We start from the raw sequence: 24,304 nt of genomic DNA on the forward strand, positions 1-24,304 counted from the left end.
TTTTCTAATTTCCTTTTAAGACCGTTTCCCTGTGAAGCCCAAGCTGGGTTTGACTTTATGATTCTCCAGCTTCAGCTTCTCTAGGTGTCTAATTACAGTGTGTATTATCATTGCCACTTTCCAGGCTGCAGCCCCTACCTCACCTGTGGGTGCTACAAATGTAGCCATCTGTGGCCACAGGAAAAGACCCCGTCTTCAGCAGAGACTGATGAGATGATTCTTTTGCTTGCACCAAACCTTTACTTGGGTTGCCAATATCTTCCTGGTGCCTGTAGCTTAGGTAAAAGTTGACCATTTTTCTCTAGTTATTTGGGACAGTGCACTGAAGTTTGTGTTTCTTTAGTTCATTCTGCTTTTATGCTCTAGCAGGATAACTTGTCCAAAAGGTGAGAACTAAAAGACAGATTTTTTTCTTAGCAAAGCTCACATAATGTAATAAAATAGGGAGAGGAAATTTTTAAAGATTTATTTATTCTATGTATGAGTGCTCTATCTGCATGTACACCTTTATGCCAGGAGAGGGCATTGGATCCCACTGTGGATGGTTGTGAATCACCATGTGATTGCTGGGAACTGAACTCAGGACTTCTGGAAGAGCAGCCAGTGCTCTTAACTGCTGAGCCATCTCTCCAGTCTGTGGGATATGATATGAACATCTTAATAGATTTTTTTTTCACTTTACTGCCAAAGACCTTTGTGATCTTTGTCTTTTTGGCTAAGCTGTAAACATGAATTTTTTTTTACGATTTATTTTCCTCACTTTATAAACAATAAAAATTTATTCCTTAATAAAATCTCTACCTCTCCCTTTTCAAAAATCTGAATCTCTATTTCACCTAGGTTGCCAACCATAGCAAAAAAGTTCTTGAAGGTGGTCCTGAACCACCCGTGTCTTTTTCATTTTGTGACTGTTAGAATGCCAGTCTAGCCCCTGTCCAGGCACATGAAATTATTCTGTGCATGTGCTTCTTATGACTATAGAAATTTGGAAAACACTCTGTTTTTATTTGATGTGTATGTGTTTTTGTCTGCATGTATACTATGTACCACATAAACATGCATGCCGATGCTCATGCCCATGTGTGCTCCACATACACATGCATGCCTGGTGCTCATGGAGGCCTGGAGAATTCCAGATTCCCTGGACATTGAGTCACTGGCAGTTGTGAACCACCATGTGGGTTCTGGGAACAGAACTCCTGTCTTCTGCAAAAACAAGTGCTCTTAGTACTGGCCATCTCTCCAATCACTGGGAAAAACTTCTTCAGAGAAAGAGACAGACAGACAGAGCGACAGAGGCAGAACATGGAAATGAGTCTGCAATACTATTATTATATTTATATTAATCATGCTACATAATATAATACATGTTAAAGTCATAAATATAGTGTAATAGTTAATTATATTAATAATAGTATTATCATACTTTTATTCCACCACCCATGAAGCAGAGGGATGGTGAACTGAAGTCAGTCTGGGTTACATAGCAAGACCCCATCCACATAAATACTCCTTAGAAGTGAAAGCAACCATAAAATCTATAGTTATTTTAATACAGCAGAAAGTGTACCTTAGGAGGAGAAATTGTGTCACCTTTCAGCTTTTTTTGTTTTTTTAAGAAAGAGATGACTTCAAAGTACCAATTAAAACTAACTACATTTTTTTTTTTTACTTTGTTCACTCATGAAAGCTGCTGGAAATAACAGAAAGGAAAAAACAAAAACAAAAAATAAGTTGGAGGTTTCTGAAAACCAGACCAGGCAGGATTCAGGAGCTGGGAGTTGGTCTGTGATGATCTTAGGCCAAGGACACCTGAGAGGTTCTGATGCACTTGTCAATAAAACCAGGAGACCATTTGTCTTTTTTTAAAGTTCTTTTTCAATGCTGTAGTGAGAAAATAATCATTCTTAAAACTTATTTGTATTTACTGATTCACTAGCATAAATTTATAGTATATGGATCCAACCTGGCTTTATTACTATTATTATTATTTACCCTAAGTTCTTGGATCCAAAGTTGGTGGAATTGTTTTCATTTAAGATATTGTCTAGGTCTTCATTAATTTATTTATATTTTCTTTTTTTATTTGCCTGAGATGTCTAGTTAACTCTATACCACACAGGTATTTTAATACTCTCCTTGTTATAACTTTGCAAATTAATTAAAAGCATCTACAATATAGAGTAAAACAACCCAAAGGCATAGCAGAAAGGGAGAAAGGACCCACTGACAAAGCTGCATTTTTCGTATAATGATTATGGGGGTATTAGACCATAAGGGACATAAAAGCCCAGAAAAAAGGAAGGAATGCTGATAGTAAGTAAGCACACAAGTTGTCTTTAGTGTCTCGAGGGCAGTCAATTGACACTTGAACGTTCTGTTCCAGTGCTCGGAATCGCCACCGTCTACAACTCTTCAAAATCCTTGCGTTTTAGGGTTGTAAAGGGAGGAAGAAGTCTGATTTGTGTCATGGATGATTAACCGCTAATTTAGCTCCCAAGTGTGAATGAAAACGGGTACTAAGATCTCAGAGGCGAAGTGAGATCCGGGAGGGGATAGATACACTGTTTAATTTAGTGCACCGCTGAAACTCAGAAATTTGGGTCAGAGAGAAAGAAATGCCCCCCCCCCCCCCCCCTTTCCCAAATCTCGCTCGCTCTTTTCTGTCCCCTGTTTGCAAAGCTCTAATGCCCTTGCCCTTAGGAGCAGCGGAGAGTCATTTGAAACGACTGAAAGCTGGAGGCAGAGTTTTACTTTTCAGGTCATCCAATTTAGGAGATCCAATTTCTGCAGAGGGAAGAAAAAGACTGGGTGGGGGAGGGAACCAGCCGACTCCTCGTCTTCTGAGACGTCTACCTTCAATCCACAACCTGAAACGCAGACACAGCCTAGTCAGGGTTTTTCACTTGAACCTCCACCACCAACCACCACCACCACACCAGCAGCAGCAGCACCAACACCAGCACTACCCTGTCACTCACTCCAGAGAAACACGCCCCTCTACTCTTGACCAATAGTGACTCCCCTGTCTGCATAGTAATGAGCTCCAGACGTCCCCTGACCAATGGCGCTCCGGGAGCAGGGTTAGTTTTGCATGTACCTAAGTGATTTGCATAACCCGGCGGCCGGGGGCTCCGGAGGCGAGCGTGCAACCCTAGAAGGGAAAAGGACGCACAGAGCGGGAGCCGCGGCGGGTAGATCGCGGACAGCCGGAGTGTTTGTGAGAGCCGGGGCGGGGGCTGGGGCGCCGGGCCGGCATGGCTGGAGGCTGCGCTCCGCAACCTTGAGGAGCAGTGCTTCTGGAGGAGGCCCGGGACAGGAGACGACGGCGGCGGCGGCGATGGCAGCGCGCGGCCCCGGCAGCTGCTCTGGGCCGGGCCGGCTGGCCTGAGCCACCGAGCCGCGGGGCTGCCCGTGCGCGTCCATGGAGCAGCGGGAAGGGAGCAACTGCGGAGCGCCGCGTCCTTGCGCTGCGGCGGCGGACTGCTGAAGGGAGCGAGCGCACGCGGACCGCCAAGGGACGGTACCCGGGCCCCGAGCCCGGCAGGCCGGCTGCCCCGGGGGACGGCGGAGGGCAGCCGAGGCGAACCGAGCGAGAGGCGCCGCGGGAGAGGCGGGCGCGGGCGGCGGCCGCAGCAATGCCGGGCCCGCTGAGGCTGCTCTGCTTCCTCGCCCTCGGGCTTCTCAGCTCGGCCGGGCCCAGCGGCGCGGCGCCGCCTCTTTGCGCTGCGCCCTGCAGCTGCGACGGCGACCGTCGGGTGGACTGCTCCGGGAAGGGGCTGACGGCCGTGCCGGAGGGGCTCAGCGCCTTCACCCAAGCGCTGTGAGTACGGGAGACCGGGCTACGGGCTGGAGGACTCGCGGGGCGCAGCGGGGCGGAGTCAGGGCTAGACCCCAGCCTCCCAACCCCCAGTGCTCTAGGGTCCAGGGTGCACCGATCACCTGTGGATGTGTGCGGGGGCATTGGCACCCTTTCCCGAACGGTGGCCTTTTCAGACTTGGCCAGTCCGGATCTGAGCCTCGAGGAGCTTTCTCTTTCCCAGACTTTTTGGGCGCAATCACACCCCCACTTCCATCTCAAAAATATATCTAGGGCCAAGAAGGAGGGAGGACGCTGGAAACGCTTGTCCTTGGCAGCCTTTCACGCGACCTCTTCCCCCATGCGGCCCCCTGTTCGGCTGGCAAAACTTTGGCCACGGATGAGGGCGCCTAGAACTTGGCCTGCCTTTGCCAGCGAGGCACGTTCCATGGGGAAGCACCTGGATCCCCCCAGGGTTCCCACAGGCGGAGAAAAGAAACACCTGTACCTTAGAAGGTGAATCGCTTTCCAGTTTGGCCCTATCCTGCCTGTGCAGTGTGGCACCCTAGCCCAGATCCACTCGGGACTCACTACCACACGCCGGGCACAAGGGAGGAGGGGAGATTCAGCTTTTTCTCGGCGGGAATACTCTTACTACATAAAGCGTTTTAAAGAAGGAATGCTGACCTAAGCTAGAGAATGTTGGGAGAGGTGGGCTACCCTTTTCTGCCTGTCTTCACCAGTAGAACCTTTCATTGAGCTGCCTGAGGTCAGGAAGAGTCACACAAATGGTTCTGACCCCCAGGTTCCTCAGAGACCCTGAGCGATTTCAACATCTCTGGAAAAAGGAGGAATCTGAACTAGGTACTGGAGGTGGTGGTGGCAAATGCCAGCGATAGAAAAAGAATGGGGGAATTGAGCGAAGGGTAGCTTGTGTGCCCCTTCCATCCTCCTCCTGTCGTGTTGTGTGGCCTATTGCACGATTAAATCAGGAGCAGGGGAAGAACTGTTGGAAAGGAAGGGGCCAAGAGGCCCTCGGGCAAAGGAAACTTCCTTTTTCCCTACGAGCTACCAAAAAAGACCTCATAGACACAGTTTTAAAGGAATAACAGATCTTGTGAAGGGAAAACTCCCTTTCAGGCAAGCCAGGACATCGCTGTATTTCCAGGTGGGTGGTGACAAGGTATTCGCTGGCCCTGTAGGTTGGGGATAATGAGAATTGAGGCCTGTGGCTTTGCAGTGGGGGAGTATTTCACCCTAGTCTTTGTTTTTGTCTCAGTCTCGGGTGTTACTTATGCATCGAAAGACCTTTCCTTTCACAATGATATTTAACCTTTCACCAAAAGAGTTCAGTTTGAAGCACGCAGCGTTTTGCTCATAGGGCTATATTAAGTGGCAAAATTTGAGCAGGGTTGGGAAGTGAGGAAAAGACTTTGGTAGAGGAGGTAGGTTTTTACTTTCTCAAACCCTTTTGAAACTTTAAGAGAATTCAGGCAGAAAGAGAGGTGACTCTACCTGAACCATTTAGAAAGCTTTATATATAATAACATTTGCTCAAAACTAGGATTTCACTCTTTAACTTGTTTGTAAAGACTTTGTTTAGTACATTCCCCAAACATTAACAAGATTTGTCCTGTAAGAAAAAGGACCTGTTTTACCACAGTACCTAAAACCAGGGAGTACTGTCATGTTCTTTGGGAACATGCTCTTCTAGAGAGCAACGTACAACCTGAAGATTTCACTGGAGACAAGGAAACACCTTATCTAACGTGGAGCCCTAGGGAGTAACTGCGCATAGCTGTGGTGTGGACAGATAACATTGTTTCTCAACAGCAACAGTGGTCAAACATGGTCAATTCGTAGAGTGATCACACATGCTGAGAACTCATTTTCCCCAGTCCCTCTACTTCACCCTCAGTAGATACACACACACACACCCACACACACATACACACACACATATATAATGTATATAACTATAAAACCACTCTATCTTAAAGGGTTTTGAAGGACAGTGTATTTGCTTTTAACACGTGAGGAAACCAGCTGCCTCTGCAGAGTTAGGGCTTGATGCCTAAGCTCTGTACTCTGTTGGCTCTCACAGGATAGCTTAGGATAGTCCAGGGCTTCCATTCTGAGGTACCATGGCCGCTTCCATGAACAGTGCACACTAAGAGACTATGTCTACAGTCTCTATGCCATTGTTTACACATTCCTAATTTCTGGGTCTTGTCATTTGTGAAATTACAAACAGGAGAACAAAAGCCTTAAGATGGCGACTGTAGTTCTCAGAGTTCTTGCTTATTCCTCAGTGGCTTGTCAAGTGACTCCAACTCCTCAGGTGGGTGCACAGCTCACCTTGGAGACCACAGACCATCAGAGAACGGGGATTTTATTTGGCTCAGTCCACAGAGTCTGGTGCACAGGAGGAACTTAATTCTGGAGTGAATAAATGAGCACATAGGGCCACATTAAAGTGCTTTGAATCCAGACACCAATCCCATGGGAGTTTGACTAACTTGGACTTCTCTGCATTTAGCCTTTTGTCCAGAACTCAGAAGGCCCCAGAGATTACATACCCGCTGTTCCTGCTTTAGGTTGGTTTAAACTTGTTCTGTCAAACTATTTCCTGATGAAGGCTACTTTATAAGACTTGGGGGACAGAACCAGATGAAATCCCCAAAATCCTTGATGGGGCTCCTGCATTGATACCATTTTTAGTGATTGTATTTCTGAACAACTATTTTGAATCTTATACCACAATGTATGTGGTCCTATCGCAGTTAAATAATCTTACTAATACTCAAAGTCCATTTTATTTTATGGCTTTCATAAAGGGTTCAAGGTTATCCCTCCGAGTGTGGCGAGAAAGTCAGTCTTAGTCACCCCGCACTCCAGGCTTGGGAAGAGGATGAAGTGGCATTGATGGTGTGGAGGGTAGTTTTCAATGTGTGTTTTCTGGTCCCTGTGTTTCTGCAGCAAAGTTTGAAAACTATAGATTTGGGACACAGATTTTTATATCCAAATTATTCCTAACTTTAAGCCGATAAAGTCAGTATTTTTGGCTTCCTGGAAGAGAGTGCATCCGAGCCTTTGATCACCACTTAGCTCACCTCTGAGTAACTGTGTGGCCTTGGGCAAGTCACTCCACAATCGTTTTGAGTCTGTGACAATTTCCTTATCTGAAAAAAATAAAGTAACTGCATTCCCTAGATTACCTAGATCTCAGCTGCTTATTCTCTTGTCCAACGTTGCTGATTTTATGTAATTCTTACTCGACTTGAGGATGGTGCAGTGGTCATAATGTTAGGATGACCTCCTGCAAAGATCTCAGGAGCAGGGGAACATTCTTCCAGTTGAAGCTGCAGAAGCCTTTTGATCACCCCTCACTTGGAGGAGTTCTTGTCTGTGTTTAGAAGTGTGTGTGGGGAAACTTGCCATGGAGACTTGTTGCAGAATTCATGAGTAGCAAGGCGCTCTGCTAGGCTAGAATGGCCCTGATTGTTTCCTGTGTGTATGGCTTAACACTTGGAAAGGAAAATCCCTCTGTTCCACTAATTTGGACACTGTACAGAAAGTTGCTCAATGTCCTCCCTTCCATGTAATTAGTCATAGCTCAAACCTTCACAGCGAGCATGGTCTGTACCTGGGCAGCTTTATCGAGCCTTTCTTATGGAACTGACGGTTACCTGAGGACTTTGAAGTTCTTATTAAAGAGCCATTTGCATTTTCTTCTCCTTTTATTGGTATCATTTCAGATTTTTCTCCAAGATGCGTGTTCTTCAGTATACCACACAGCTTCCTTTACAGATAGCAGTTGGAAGTATTTTCTTTTCCTGACTTCCAATATCTACTGTGTACTCCATCACAGGCCAAATCAGTAATCAGTATCTGATGTTAATACTCTATTAGTAGTAAAATTTGATATCTTTTTAGATTTCCTAATTCTCTGCAAATTTCACTGTTAGAGATGTGTTATTTTTATGCGCAAAGCAAGGTCAATATAGGAACATCTTTCAGTTTGGATCCTTTGTTTTACAAACTAGTGAACTACACCAGAGGAAAGAGCATTGTGTGAGAAACACAAGGAGCTGGGTTCCAGATCTGTCAATAATTCACTGGAGTGACCTTGAGTGAGTCATGTGCCTACCCCTTGAGGGCCCTAATTTCTACTGTCTGGACAAATGGAGACAGCAACAACTCTTACTGACAAAAGTTTTCTTTCTATTTACTGTAAATAATTTTCAGTGAACTGGGGGCTTTAGGGCCTTGCACATGCTAGGTAAGCACTCTATCAGAAAGCGATACCCATTAGCTCTGAATTTTAATTTTTATACATTTCTCAAGCCAGTCACCTACCCAGTAGATTAGACTGGAGTACTTCCATGGAAAAGGGCATCCATGTCTCCCCAAGCAGGGATGTGTTAGCTGTGGCCTGGACAGTGCTGAGAATTTATACCAGGGATTTACTTTTTCTGTACTTCCTAAGACTTGCTATAACCAATACGAGTTCACAATTTGCAGCTTAGCTGGCGGCTGTGCCAGTTCTGGTGTCACAAGTATTTACTGTCCAAGTACTTGGCTCTTAGCTTTGGGATTGTAACGTAACATTTGACAGCTTAATCTCTCAGGAGAGATCAAAGATCTGTCTTAGTAGGTGGATCCAGGCAAGTTTAGGCATTTTCTTGGCTTCTGCCTTTGTCAGTCTGTCTCTCAGATTTGTATTTTAGTCGTCTTTATAATGGTAGAAAGTACTGACAGCCTGCCAGTTTGGATTTTAGCTTCTGGTCTCCTTGATTGAGCTTATTCTATTTGTGTGTGTGCATGTATGTGCACGCGCACGCGCGCGGGTGTGTATGTGTGTGCGTGTGTGTGTGTGTGTGTGTGTGTGTGTGTGTGTGTAGAACATAAAATTGGAAGGATCATTTGGTGAATCCTAGAATCTGAGGCCAACTCTTATTTTTGTCTCCATCAGCATGTAGTGCAATTATTGAAAAGCCCCAGCATTGGTTCCTGTACCTGGGAACCAATTCATGTCAACAAAAATACTTTATTGGGTTGTTAATATAATAGCTTAAAAGGTAAATCCCACCAAATATGCCTTCAACTTTGAAAAATTTGAATAAGCCAACATCTGTATTCATGGTGGACATCATTGCTCTTTTTTTCTGTAAAAGTAGGTGTTAAAAGTTTTAGGTTTATAAGTATATTATCCAGGCTGTTCCTCAGAAGTCACGGATGGCCCATGTTTGGCAGTATCAAAGTTTGTTTTCAATAAATAGAAAAGAAAGTTTTGTTTTTTTGGTTCATTTGGTTATTATTATTATTTTATTTTTTGGCTACTTCTGCTTAGTGAAGTACAGTTTTTGTAATAGCTCGACTGAAGGTGATAAAATACTCCAATTTTAAATACTGCCAGTGAAGAAGAAATGTCTAGGGCATGCAATCAATCAGTACTCTTCCACAGTGGCTAATTTGTCTGCCTTCTTGACATTTCTTTTGTATCTTTAAGCACTTGATGGTCAAACTGCATGTCAGCTCTCAGTCTGTTGTTTGAAAGTGAGTGGGTTCCTAAACTGAGTTAAAAACTGGTCGTAGAGGGAAAGAGACCGTGATTTTATAGTTTGTAGTTGTTTAATGGTGTTTCAACCTCCTAAAGACTGTAGCAAGATCAAATACCTTTTTTAAGTAGTACTGTATACTTTTGTGCAGTATGCACTGTGTTCATTCAGAGACAAACGTTACTAAGCTTTGGGGGCGGGGTCTTGCAAGATTCTTAAAAGTGCTAAGGTATTGTGTGCCATGGTTTGGCAATTAAACTTTCCAATGTTTGGGTTGTTTAAGTTTGTAAAACATGTCTTTACATTAAGGTATTTTTTAGTTTGCCATAAAGGCACAACCGCTAGGTCCCCCTAAATCACCATATTTGGGATCAAGTACCGTATTTGTTTGTTTATTCATTTATTGTTATGTAACTCTTTAGGTGCAAGTGGTTAAGGTTTGGGAAGTGCTCTTTTACCAGTCGGGGCCCAAGAAATGAATGTTGAAATGTTAAGTATATGCCTACATGCATTTCTTAATTTTTTGTATTGAAAGATCTTATGGGCAAACCAAACGCTGAATCATGCACCTGTGGTAGCATATTGTGCCATACAATATGAAAATATCTCCTAAGGGAAGGCTGGCCAAAGATATTTTAAGAGGCAGCTGTGTGTATGGTTAGCTTCTGAGCTGGTGTTGTGTCTGCTAGTAATGAGACATGTAGAAGATGCAAATTTAATAGATGGCAAGATACTCAGTGACGCTCCATCCTTCATATGAAATTCGTATTTACATATTCTGAATCAAGATAAGCAAAGGGCTGTGGTGTGAGCTCTCTTAGCTGGGTTTTTTCCTAATTTGTTTGTTTCTTTATTTTTTGAGACAAAATTAAGATCTTACAGTGTAGCTGAAGTCAGTCTTGAACTCTTGAACTTGTGATCCTCTTCCTCCAGCCTTCAGAGTGATTTTTGTTTTATATTAAAAGACTAATGTATGTTTTTTGTTTTGTTTTTAATATTGACCATTGAAAGAATGAAATCACATTATACTCTGACTACAAAGTATTTTTGATACATTATTTAAATCACAATTTAGAATCCTTAGAAAAATTGCCAGGTATGTTCACACCCCTGTGTTTTCATAGGTCTATTTAGGGACATTTTCCCTCTCCAGAAAATGGACTGAAGTTCAACAAACATTTGGTTCCCTTACTTTGTAGTGGTTCTAGGCATGGTTAAGGGATGTGCCTAAAACTGATTCAAGTCTAACTTTTCCAATCTCCCTGTACATTAGATTTCATGGTATAGTGATGGCCATAGACCACAGAATAATTTAGTACAAGAGTTGACATCTAGACTGCCCCCAAGCAGGTAGATTAGAGTTGTTTCTAAGCTAAGGGGGATGAATTTCAACATCCTCGCTCTCTTTAGGGTTTTGGTTTTGAAGGAGCCAAGTAGGAGCTGTGCTTCCACGTTGGCGGTCTCTTCTGTGAAACTCGAGGGGTTGGTTCATGACAATGATAAATTTCTGTGTTTTTGCTGGTTCTCTTAGGGGTACTCTGTGTGAGCAAAAGCTTTGAATAAAGTATATACCTCATGAAGGCTTGACCCACCACCGACTTTTAGGAGCATGGAAGCACATAGTTACTCTTAGCTTCTAGATTTACATCCCCCCCCCCCCCCCCGCCATGTGTGCAGGAGAATTCTCCACAGAAGGAGAGGGCAGCATCTCCGGAACCAGGTATACCTCGGCAAGCATCTCCTAGTGTGTCAGCATCTATTCCGTAGTTGGGGGAGAGGAAAATTAGGTAGTGCCAGCTCTGGACTTGAGGTTATTGTCCTGTACTCTTCAGCCTTTTGTTTTACTTGCTGGTTGTATTTAGTATTTGTATTTTCTACGTGTCACAGGTGTTCTTTGGCTCTTCATTGAGCTCTCTTACCTCATATAGTGGAAATGTTCACAGACTTCTTGGTACAGTGTGTGTTAGATTCACAGGAAGCAGATATTAAATGAATTAGGTATATTTAACATATTTTGGTACCTTTGTTTGTTTGTTTATTTATTTATTTATCTATTTATTTTTGAGGCAGGGTTTCTCTGTAGTTTTTTTTTTTTTTTGGTTTTTCAAGACAAGGTTTCTCTGTAGCTTTGGAGCCTGTCCTGGAACTCCCTTTGTAGACCAGGCTGGCCTCGAACTCACAGAGATCCTCCTGCCTCTGCCTCCCAAGTGCTGGGATTAAAGGCGTGCGCCACCACCGCCCGGCTCTCTGTAGTTTTTGAAGCCTGTCCTGGAACCATCTCTTGTAGACCAGGCTAGCCTCGAACTCCCAGAGATCCACTTGCGTCTGCCTCCCGAGTGCTGGGATTAAATAAAGGCATGCGCCACCACTGCCCGGCATGATACCATGGTTTTAATAGGATACATTTGGCATTCACTGACATTTAGCAGCCTAGCATAAACCCAGTTTTTATCTTTTCTCCGATACTTCTGCTGACTTATTTTGAAAAATTGTTCCTAATTTTAATTTCTCTGTGTGTGTGATGTGTATGCATGTGCATGTATGAAAGCACAGATGTGCCACAGCATGTGTGTGCTGGTAGAAGACAACCTTAGGTGTTGTTCTTGCCTTCTACCGCGTTTCAAATAGGCTTTCCTGGTTTCTGCCTTGTCTATCAGGCTACTTGACCTGTGAGCTTCTAGGGGTTCCCCTGATTCTGCCTTGCATTTCATGTTTGCAGTATGAGTGCTTTATCCATTGAACCATCTCCTCAATCCCCAATATTTCCTTTTCCTTTTTTCTTTTTCCTTTTTCTTTTTGAGACGTGCTCTTCTGTAGCTCTCATCTAACTAGCCCTGGCTGGCCTAGAAATCAGTGTGTGCACCAGGCTGACCTTGACCTCACAGAGGTTTGTCTGCCTCTGTTTTTCAAGTGCTTGGACCAAAGGTATGTGCCAACATACTTGGCTCTAGTATTTTTCTTAAAAAGAACATTTATCTTGTTAGTTTTCAGCTCTCCTTGGTCATGTTCCATGGTCATATCATCTGCCTTTTGTAGGGGGTGGGTTTCGAAGCTGGGTTCTCTATAGATTTGGAGCCTGTCCTGGAAGTAGCTGTTGTAGACCAGGCTGGCCTCGAATTCACGGAGATCCTCCTGCCTCTGCTTCCTGAGTGCTGGCATTAAGGGCGTGCCACCAACATCTGCCTTTTTGTCACTGTAGGGTTCCAGTCGTCTTTGCTAGGCATGCTGTCATGAACAGACTTTCCGAAATGATGTTCGTGTTTTAAGTTTTTGGGTTGCAAAGGGATCAAGAGGTTAAGCAAGTCAGTTCATCACTTGGGGCTTCAGACTTCGCATCTGGAAAAAGAGGGAGGTTGCCTTACTTCCAGTCTTTACTTGGTCTTTATTTTATCTTGGTCTCTTGGACACAGAGTGAGGACCCCATGTATTGTCATTTCTTTGGAGGAGTTAATAGGTAGCTGCACATGTGTGCCCTTAGTTTGTGATTTAAGATTCTGTATCCTTCTCCTTTGGCTCTTTGGGTGGGTATCAGTCAGAAAGCTGGTTCTAGATTTCATAGGTGAGCTACTGGGCTGGTGGAAAAGTCTGCTTAACCACCACGTTTCTAACAATATCCCAGTGAAGAAACATTAGTAGGTGTGTTTTATAATGATGTTGCTGTCTTACAGGTAAGGTTGCTTACCTTCTAACAGGAAGGTCTGTGATGGTGGGGAGATGGCGTCTTTTTGGAGGAGGGAACCCAGAGGAATTAGGACTTTTTAACCTTGATCTCTGGGACTTGATGCTGCTTTCCTGACACAGGTGATCAATAGCAGGGTGCTGTCTCAATAGAGAAACAAAGTATCTTTCTGCAAACAGCGTGTGACCTTGCTCTATATAACCAGACTTTGCAACAGTGAGGATTTTCACTGAGCAAACTCAACTCCAGGAATTCTCTCAACTATGGTCTCTCAGATTCGTTTGGTCACTTAATGTTTGAGATGGCTAAGAGTAACTCAGAATTCACATTTTAGCCACAGTCTTATTCCTTTCTGTCAACTGTTTTTCTAGAAATATTCAGATGCTAGAACTTTTTCTAAGAAGTATTTTGAAAAGTTTTTTTTTTTTTTCTGGTTACTGGCTCTCTCTCTCCACACACACACACACACACACACACACACACACACACACACACACTGGTTACTGTCTCTCTCTCTCTCTCTCTATATATATATATATACACACACACACACATATACATATATATATATGTATTGCTTTGTAGATAAAGATACACTTATTCTCTTAAGTAATTTTAGAAATGACATTCTTTTTAAAGATATGTCATTTCTTTTTTTTTTCTTTTTTTTTTTTTTTTTTTTTTTTTTTGGTTTTTCGAGACAGGGTTTCTCTGTACCGGTCCCGGAACTAGCTCTTGTAGACCAGGCTGGCCTCGAACTCACAGAGATCCGCCTGCCTCTGCCTCCTGAGTGCTGGGATTAAAGGCGTGCGCCACCACCGTCCAGCTATGTCATTTCTAAAATACTGTATAGTTTTTTCATTCATTTTTGATACTGGGATTTAAACTGTGTGTGCACTCAGCACATGCTTGGCTGCTAAATTGTGTCCTTGTCCCTGGCATTATTGTTTGCTTTTGATTTTTTTTTCAGAAAATTTAAAAACTGACGTTTTGATTAAGTCCCGCTTTGAAATGACTCATAAGCCAGAGATGCAGCTAACGGTGGCTGCAGTGCCCACGACCTGTTTAAACTGGCTAAGTGGTTCAAGTACAGTTTGCATTTTCTTACCCTGGGTTGCTTTCTTCAAAAAAAAAGTTTGAGATGTTTTTATCATTGCCATCTTGACATTTGCCTGGTTACACATGAATAGCCCAATCCAATCCCTCAGCAGGGAGACTAGTATGGTCTGGCTTTCAATAGGCTTGCCACTGACAAAGAAAACATATGGAATGTTTCATTCCTGCCCTTTACAAACAATCTGGGCTTGTGAGGGCACGCAGCAGAGCGCTTCCATCTTCATGATAGGTTGGTACACTTCATACTAATAATGGATTCTGCTACTAGTAAGCAAGCCATGCTTGCAAAGCCTGGATACCTGTGTGAAAAGGAAATTCCACGCTTTGACCAAGTCAGTTTCTAATATCGATTTGACTGTAGTTGTATTGTCTGCTTTCATGGGTGCCCACTGAATCATCCACTTCACGAAAGCGAGTGAAATGTTCACACACACACACACACACATACACACACACACACACACACACGGCATTTAGGTTCTGTCTTTCCAGATTTGATGTGATGTGTGAAGGGAATGGGATGCTTAATTCCCCGTAGACCATGCCTGGCGGGCTAACTGTGTGTATGTTTATCTTCTTGTCAGTCCAAAGAAAGAGATCAATTGATCATCCTTCTGCTAGCCTAACAGTGCTGCATGGGCCATTAAGGGTTTTCTTCTTCACACTACCAGCCTTCTGCTAGCGTGAAGGGCTTTGCTTCATGCTCTCTGGATCTACAGGGTAAAGAGGCTCACTGACCTAAACAGGAGCCAAAAATATGGAAAAGAAAGGGTAGGCCAATTTCTGGATTTACTAGGCTTTATTTTGTGTTCGGAACTTGCCCTTAGTATCCCCTCTGCTTGAAATGGTACTCAGTAATAGAACGATAAATAAATAAATAATGAAAGAAAGCCCAAGATATCCCCCAATGAGATGATTCATCGCTTTGCTGAAGGAAACAATGACGCCCATGTCATCAGCTCTTTTCCAGTCCCTAAGATACCCCAGCCTGAATTTCTAGTTTCTTTGTTTCCCCTGCTTGTGGACTGGCTTTGACAAATGGCCATGATTTATCTAAGGGATGTCATCTCCTGCTGATTGTTTAGTGCCACATAAAACCAAATATTTAAATTTATCTATACATCTTATCTAAAAGTTATTCGCATGGCTCCTGGCATCATAACTGAGTGTAAGCTGCATAACAATTTAGCTCATAGGAGTTAATGTCTTTCGCACTCTCTTCTGTAAGAGTTATTTCTTTTGTAGTTTTTAACCCAAGGTCTTGCACACACTCAGCAGTGTGCTCTACTACTAGGGCAGTTCTATCCTTTTGTAGTTCTTTTTTAAATTTTTTTTATTTTTTGAGACAGCGTTTCTCTTTGTAACAGCCTAGAACTCATTCTGTAACCCAGGCTGGCCTCGAACTCACAGAAATCTTCTTGCTTCTGCCTCCCAAGTGCTGGGATTAAAGGCACGCACCACCACCCGGCTCCTTTCTAGTTCTTGGTAAGCTTTTCCCTAAAGTTTTTGACCTTGGAGGGCTAAATTTAAATTAAGATACATATTTATTTATTCATTTTATGTGTATGCATGTTTTGCCTGGATGTTTATATGTGCACTACGTGCCTGCCTGCCTGGTACCCGGGGAGCTCAGAAGAGGGTGTTGGGTCTTCTGACACTGTTACTGCAGATGCTTGTGAGTCACTGTGGAGGTGCGGGGAACTGAACCCAAGTCTCTGCAAGTGCTCTGAACCGCTGAGCTGTTTCTAGAGCCCTGAGTACTAAAATTTTTAAAACTTTGTTTTTTGCTCTCCACAAATGAGTCTACTCAATTTTCCTTTTCAATACATAATTATGAATTTATAATGAGGAGAAAACTCATCCCTGTGTTAAAATTGACCCTCATTTTTTTAGCGCCCAGTTTGTTATTTAGGACACACATTTTTGAGATAGAATCTTGATATATAGCTCTAGTTGGCTTGGAACTCGTTATGTAGCCCACGCTGGCCTTGAATTGGAAAAAACCTCCAACCTCAGCCTCCTGAATGTGAAGCTCCCAAGCATGACTGAGCCCCACCACTAGCAGTACACAGCTCTCGAGTCGAGGGTAAGTTAAGTGTGGATTTATAGGAACATGTTAGTCTCAATTTGAATGTCTTCAAACTATGGCAAGGCTGCCATTGATTATTTATTTGAGCCTAGTTAGTTTAGTATCCAGCATTAGCTGAACCTGTTAAAAATTGGTTTTGTTTGGAAGTTTGTAGTTCTAAAAGAACATTTTGTAGCATCCCTTTTCATCCATAACATTTACCCGGATACCCTGAAGACACCTGCAGAAGCAACCTATTGTAAAACGTTTCACCAAAAGTAAAGTCTTTGGATTGTTTGGATATGTGTGTTTGAAAACATGATTTTTTTAAAAAAAAATAGAAATTTGGTGAGGAATTTCTGGATCTGTCCTCTGTATTAGACATATTATACGTGCTAGTTATAATTTCTATAAGTATTTAAGTCCATTTCCGGGTTCCTGTTGTATGGCTAAGCAAAGTAAGATTTTCAAGGATTCGGTAACTTTCTCAAACACCCGCACTTAGTGGGTGATGGTTTGTCTGGAAACTCAGGTGTTTTATACTTCAGTTTGCTCATCTGTGTTGTTTGCTTGGGTATTTGAGAGTTTATCATAAGAGAAAATAGCGAAAAAAAGATCAGGGCTGCCCGGTGGGGGTGGAACACGCCTATAATCCCAGCACTTGGAGGCAGAGGCAGGCGGACACCTTACATAGAGCCTGAGTTCCATCCATTGAACCACTGGTGAAAGGAGAGAGCCAAGTCTTTCCTGCAAGTTATCCCTGGGTGTTCACATGTGAGCCATGACACATGACGTGTGCATGCACACAGCGTGTGTGCGCGCGCACACACACACACACACACACACACACACGAAAAGTGAAAAAAGAATGGCGGGAAGTTTTAGATTATTAGAGGAAAAGAGAAACTCAGGACTGAAAATACAGCATGCTCCAAAGCACATCTATAGCCACACATCTCTGTTTGTGCGAGACTGACCTGATTGGAGCAGCTAATGTTAAAGTCTGTGCACTCTGGGTGTAAAATGAAGTTTTTTATTTATAGCAGATGTTTTAGGGGGAAACTGTTAGTCTCCCTTACCACTCCCCCCCCCCCCCCAAAGCTCCTGCTTGTCATTGGTCTGCAGAAGGAAAAGGTGAATACAATCAAGGTACAATACATATGTGTATGAAAATATCATAACGAAATCTGTTACTTTGTACAGGAGTATAGGCTAATAAAAGAAACAAAATTTGAAAGAATGAAGGACTTTGATGTGCACACCAGAAGAAAGCCCCACCTCACTTAATAGTGCCAGGTTCATCTATCAGTGGTAGACTGTGCCTAGCTTCCTCTCTCTGGCGTGGATACGGAATAAGAGGATCAGATCTGCTAGCAGGCTCGCTTTTCTGTTTCTCAAGGAGCAAGTCTCTCGATGTGCTCCTTTAAAGCAAAGCCTTGAGGAAGATTAAAAAACCAAGTGTGCAGTGTGATGGTTTCCATATAGCTGCCCCCTTTCACTGCCTGGAATTTCCTGCCCTTCCTGTGGAAGATGTTTTTATAGGGAGGCCAGCATAAAAGTGAATCACCCATGAGCCGTTTTTTCCCCCAAGGCATTTCATTTACTCAACTTGGTATTAATTTAGTTGGTACTCTTTAGTTGACTTGAACACTGTGTTTGTTGATAGTGTGAGCTGATGTTTATTAAGCTGTTAATATTTTACAGACTTCATGAGTTCCCGCTTGGATCTATGCACACTTTTTCCTTTAGCAGCAGGGCTATTCATGAGTGAGTCTGTGGCCGTAATTGCAGTGTTCTGATGATTGCCAGCGCCGTCCTGGAGAGCCATTTGCTTGCTGATTATAAAGGTCGTTTTGTTTTGTTTTCCTCCGGGAAGTGTTTCCCCTTTTCCATTTGCTTACATGGCATTGCCAGGAAGAGCTTTGTGGTCTCCCTGGCCTTTCAGAGAAATCCTCACCATCCTCTTGTTGTTCACTTGCTTGGGAAGAATGTTACCGAGTGCCAGGCAGTGCGTGCAGTGTTTCACGTGTGGCATCTTCCAGTTACACTCTCTTTTACGTGCTCTCGATCATCTAGAAAAGGAGAAACTTAGTGGGTGTGCTGTGTGAGGGCTGTTGCTGCAGCTCAGGAGAAAGGTTTGCAGAGGAGTTGTTGGGTTTGGCTTTCTAGATCAGAGTACATCCAGGGATGGTTTGTGCCTCCAGTCCCAGCACTTGGTAGGTGACCCTGGAGATTACCTGGAGTACTAAAGCCAGCATGGCTATAGAGACTCAATCCTTCCCTCAAAGAAAAAAAAAAAAAAGCCAGGGTTATTTGGTTGAGTAAGTTTTATAACACTGCCCTTCTGTGCTTTCTTGCAGATAACCAGTCGCCCACCTTATGTGTCTTAGATAGTTGGAAGTGTTCATTTCATAGAGTAGAAATTACTTCTGGAGAGGTTTTTGTTTGGTCCACTGCTTAAAATGTCCAAAGCCACTTAGACTGGAGATTGTGAAGGGGTGTGAAGGGTGTGTGGCACAGAGAATGTAAACCTTCTCTTGTTCTAAGCCTCACCCCCCAATGATGATGGTCCGTGGGGGAAAGTCTAAGTCTCTCTAAGTCTCTCTAAGTCTCTCTAAGTCTCTCTCTCTCTCTCTCTCTCACACACACACACACACACACACACACACAGAGGGCATATGTTCATATCTACTTGTTTGTGGACTTGATATTTTTCTTTACTAAAACTTTCAATTACATAAATTATAATGCCACATTTTTGTTGGTACTTCTGGAACTTCCCTTCCTTCTGAGGGCACTTCTAAAGAGGTATGTCTGAGCTGGAGCTGGACCTGGCGGATATAAATCCAAACATTTGGGAAGTAGAGACAGAAGGGTACGAGTTCAAGGTCGGTTGGAATACACACACACACACACACACACACACACACACACACACACACATAAATGTCTCTGTGTGTGTAGTAAGATACTATTTCAAAAAATAAACAAAAAGGGAGGGAATGATGGAGGGAGGAGAAGAAGGAAAACTGGGGGAAAAGGAAGTAGTTGATCTGGCTCAGATTCCTGCCAGAGGGAAGAAACGATTTTCTACCAGCTGTCCCAGAACTGCTCCCAACCGTCAGAGCAGTCAAGAGCAGAAGCAGAAACAGCAATGTCAGAAAAGGCGTCCATCCTCTTTAGACCTGGTAAATCTCAAGCATCCAGTAAGACTTTCTGACTTGTGTTGATACAGCTTGTGCTGCCAGATGGTGAGTGCTTCCCCCTTGTCTGTCCAGCCTTTATGGGCCTGGTATGCTTGGTCTCATAGGCAACAGATGATTTCTTTCTTTCTTTCTTTCTTTCTTTCGATTTTTTTGAAACAGTGTTTCTTTGTGTAAAAGCCCTAGCTGTCCTAAAACTCACTCTGTAGACCAGGCTGGCCTCAAACTCACAGATATCCACGTGCCCCTGCCTCCCAAGTGTTGGGATTAAAGGCGTGTGCCACCACCGTTGGGCGGCAACAGATGATTTAACTGGGAGAGAGAATGAGAAGATAATCGAGCTTTGAGAACAGTATTTATAGAACATCAGTGTTCTTCAACTTAGAAGGAGAGTTACTCAGATAACAAGTTAGTGCTTAGAAAAGTAACTGCTTCAGCACGTTTATATGTCTGTCGTATTTGATGCTGGGGACACAGAATTGAATGATGCCTGATCATGCCCCCACCACCCTCATATCACTTACCTGCTGGGTAAGGAAGGAGGTAGTTAATTAGACAAAGGTCATGAAACACAGCAAATCTTTTAAGATCTGGTAATATTAAATACTGTCCAAAATAAAGCAGGATGAAGGAAGTTTCTATTTAGGTTTGTCAAAGTAGGCTTGCAAGAAATAACATTGATCAGCCAACATCTCTGGGAATATGAATCCATCTTCAACACTGGAAAAGCAATATATTATAAAGTTTCTCTGTAAATACTCTTGCTGAGGCCAGGTGCCAGCTAGAGGGGACCTTTTCTCCCAGACCATCTTGCTGGAGGCTCTGGACCTAAGGAGAGTGATGGAACCTCCCCTGGCTGGCACTGCTCAGGTGTGCCCTCTCTGGAAATCCCAGCCTCATGTTACGAAGCCAGAGTTGATGTGCGGAGTCACGGGACCTCCTTGTTCCTCCTCCAATGTGGTGACATTGAACAATTCTCCTTTTTCTGGTTTAAGGAAAGAAATGTTATTCTCCATGCTGCAGCAACAATTTGATTTAAATATGTAAGGAATAGGAATCTGTGTAGCAGGGAAAACTAGTGGAAGAGCATCAGACAGGAGTGAAGGAACCGATACATGCAAATACATAGGTGGACCTCAAGAGCAGGGGGTTGAAGGACAAAAGTATAGCGATGGAGAACAAATCCATGGCAGCTACAGTTAGGGAAGAGATGGCGTGATGGGGGTAGGGCATTCCCTCGGGATGATGGACATGGCAGTATTGTGAGTATACATGTGAGTTAAGAAATGAGCATCTCTAGCTTTGCTGTGGGGGCAGGCCCATTATCCTAGCTACTCAGGAGACTAATACGAAAAAGATGGTCAGTATGAGGCCTGCTGTGCAACATAGTGAGTTCAAGACCAGCCTGGGAAATTTAGATAGACCATGTCTCAATATAAAAAACCAGTGGTGGCACATGCCTTTAATCCCAGCACTGTGGAGGCAGGGGGCCAGCCTGAACTACTTAGGGAGTTCCTATCTTGAAAAACAAAAACAAAAAAAGCAAAACAAAAATTGTTTTAAAAGCTTGGGGTTATGGGCTGGAGAGATGGCTCAGAGGTTAAGAGCATTGCCTGCTCTTCCAAAGGTCCTGAGTTCAATTCCCAGCAACCACATGGTGGCTCACAACCATCTATAATGAGGTCTGGTGCCCTCTTCTGGCCTGCAGGCATACACACAGACAGAATATTGTATACATAATAAATAAATAAATATTTAAAAAAAAAAAGCTTGGGGTTAGAGTTCAGTGGTAGAACACTTGTTTGACGTATGTCATGGAGGCCCATCTGGGTCCCTAGTACTGCAAAAAGAAAAAAAAAATACGGCATATAAAACTAGTCAAACCTTGTTAGGCCTTAGTTTGGGAAATATATTATACCAAAGTAGACTTCTCAGTTTAGCTACTGCGTTATGAACATGTAAAATTCTCATTGGCAAGAGCAAGGTGAAAGATTTATAGGGACTCCTGTAGTATTTTTGCGGCTTCTAGTGAGCCTTAAAGTATTTCAAACATGAGTGGTAAGAAACATACCATTTAGAGTCCTGGAGTCTTAGTCTTGATTTTACCGTTTAAGTGGGAGTAGGAAACACACTCTGAAGTGAGGCAACAAATGTGTGGCTGTAGAGCCAAAGGCTCTGTACCTTTGGCTTCGGGGTCAACATTGTTTTGCTCCCTGAGAGCATCGCTGAAGTTGATTTGTTACTGAGCAGCTGTTGTGTAAGTGGCTTCCCTCTTTCTCCCCAACTTCCTGCCTTTGTGTGTCTCTGTGTGACTCTCTTTCTGTCTGTTTCTGTCGTGTGTGTGTGTGTGTGTACGTTCGTGCATGTACATTAATGTGTTCTGAAACAGAGGAAGTACAATACTTTAGGTCTACCATTTAAATGGCCACAGTTGTGTCTTCTGGATGGAGCACCATTCACTTCCTGTTTACTAATGGCAACGCTTCATTACTGAGCACCCAGTCTAGGCACTGTGGTTCTCTCTGCCTGTGAATTAGTAGCACTTTTGCTTCTGATGTCTCAGGATATTTGCTTTAATTGCTAGATTAACCAATTTTTTTTTTTTTGCCTCCCACAAAAGGTGCACACATTTGTAAAGAGATAGGGTGAATGAATGAAGTTTTAAGCACTAATTTTTGTGGTATTTAAGCAACAATAGTCCAGATTACCCACAACCTCAGTTCCCTTTCATGAGTCGTACGGATGGGCTTTGTCACCATTTACACTTGATTACTTCATTGCTAACCCCGGTGATGTGATTTACCATGCAAAGACTTAATTATTCCTTTCTGGCTTAGTTAGAAATTTCCTCCAATAATTGCCTCCATTGCCCTTTAGCCTCTTAAATGTTTAGTTTGTTTGGAAGAACGTGACTGCTCAGTGAGCAGTTCCAAGCCCAGCAGTGTCCGGAGCTGTCTTTATCATAATTTCTACTCTTGACATAGTGACTGAGGCCTTGGTTCGTAAGTAATGGCTGGTGGGTGGGTGTTCCTGAGGGTAGCTGTGTCTGCCAGACCTTCTTCTCAAGGTGCTTTTCATGGCTAAACAGTTCCCAAAGGCCTTGATTTGAAAATTTGTTATTTCCTAATTTTAAGTGAGAAATTATGCCAACTCTGGACATAAAACTAGATTCTTTAAAACAGCTTTTAGACTCACAAAACACTTGAGTTTGAACGTGAAAACTTTTAGGATTTGTAAGAACTATTTTTGTAAGGCCATAACGTGAAATCCTAGTTACATGGTAGAGACAAGATCATTATATGTTATCCCATTCATTGGATGTTATTTTATGAACAGCAAAGAGGTTTATATTTAGGGTTATATTTAGGGTTACCAAAGAGGTAGTTTTCATTTTGCTTAGTTCTAAAATATAGTTGTTACATTTATGGCCTGAAAGCAAGGAATGGAGAAGAGATCATTTGTTTTCTGAAAATAATTTTGCATGGCAATGACTTTAATTCCAATTCTGTTTGATTCTCAGAGTTGAAGATTGTGGATTGAAAGTGTATTTTCTGCCAGGAAAGTATTCTGCCAGGAAAAATAAAAAGTATTCTATCTTTAAAAACAAAAACAAAAACTTCATTCTACCCAAGACTCTGTTTCAAGTAGTAGTAGCCATGTCTGTAGACAGGTTGTAAGGGTTGTTAAATACTACTTTTTAGGTTTTATTTTTACAGCATAGTTTTAGTTACAAGGCCTCTGCGACTTCAGTTTCCTTCAAGGATATTAAGCGCTCCATTTCCTATGGGGTGAAGGTAGGGGAAACAACAGTGGTATGCTCGGGATAATTAGGTGCTCTTTGAAACAATGTGAAGTGCTGTGTTTAAATGAAAAGCTAAAAGTTTTTATTTATTTTTATTTTTACATTCCAATTTTAGTCCCCCTGTCTTCTCCTCCTGCTCTCCCTGTCTTCCACTCACCACCCCCATCTGCTCCTCAGAGAGGGTAAGGCCTCCCCTGGGAAGTCAGCTAAGTCTGTCCCATCACCTCCTTGAGATAGGACCAAGCCTCCCCCTTCCCCTCCTGTCTAGGCAGAGCCAGATATCTCTCCACAGAGAATGGGCTCCACAAAGTTGGTTTATGCATTAGGGTTAGATCCGGGTTCCACTGCCAGAGGTTCCATATACTGCCCAAGCAACACCATTGTCGCCTGCATTCAGGGGGTCTAGTTCAGGCCCATGCAGGTTCCCCAGTTGTCAGTTCAGAGTCTGTGAGCTCCCATTAGTTCAGGTCACCTGATTCTGTGGGTTTCCCCATCATGGTCTTTGTTCATGTTGCTCTTCCCTCTCTTCAATTGTACTCCAGGAATTCGGCCCAGTGATTAGTTGTGGATCCTCTCCTTCCTAGTTATTGGCCATTCAGGTTTTTATTAAACCTATCACAAGAGGCCTTAGCCAGAGACACATCTTTACAGATTATTCCTCAGCATAAAGAAGTCCACCCATTTACGGGTTGAAGAAGAAGCAGAGCAGGAACCTCTGAAGATATAATAGGGTACATGCACATTTACACACACACTCCGATGTGAACCTACGCACGTTTAGTGCCTTTTCTCTTTAGCCAGGCCCCTGTTGTGGCATTGTGACTTTAACTTTTGCAGCTGGATAGCTGACAGCAAATGTTGAATGAATTTCCTTTTTGGTCTGTTATAATTTCACAGATTCTCACCACAGCATGCGATTTTTTTCTCCGTATCCATATTAAATCAGGAGCTTTTAGCTTTCCATACAGACCTAGTACTTGGTAGGAGAGGCGTGTACATGAGAGTTGAAGCATAGGCCATTGTTTAGTAGAGGTCAGTCTCATTACCTATCTATTATGCGACCAAAATGGTTTGAC

At 43.1% G+C, this 24,304-nt stretch overlaps 1 protein-coding gene across 1 annotated transcript in view; it reads left to right on the forward strand.

The window, feature by feature from the left end:
• Positions 1-3,212: 3,212 nt before the first annotated feature.
• Positions 3,213-24,304, forward strand: part of Lgr4 (leucine rich repeat containing G protein-coupled receptor 4) — a 100,449-nt gene continuing 79,357 nt past the window's right edge. Inside the window, exon 1 of the mRNA XM_041678839.1 lies at positions 3,213-3,823. Coding sequence (XP_041534773.1) covers positions 3,639-3,823 — 185 coding nt within the window. The 5' untranslated portion in view covers positions 3,213-3,638. The remainder of the gene's footprint in view (positions 3,824-24,304) is intronic.

The sequence above is a fragment of the Microtus oregoni genome, unplaced genomic scaffold, assembly GCF_018167655.1.
Source record: "Microtus oregoni isolate MIOR12 unplaced genomic scaffold, Mior012 000031F_ref0000149, whole genome shotgun sequence".
Taxonomy (NCBI): Eukaryota; Metazoa; Chordata; class Mammalia; order Rodentia; family Cricetidae; genus Microtus; species Microtus oregoni.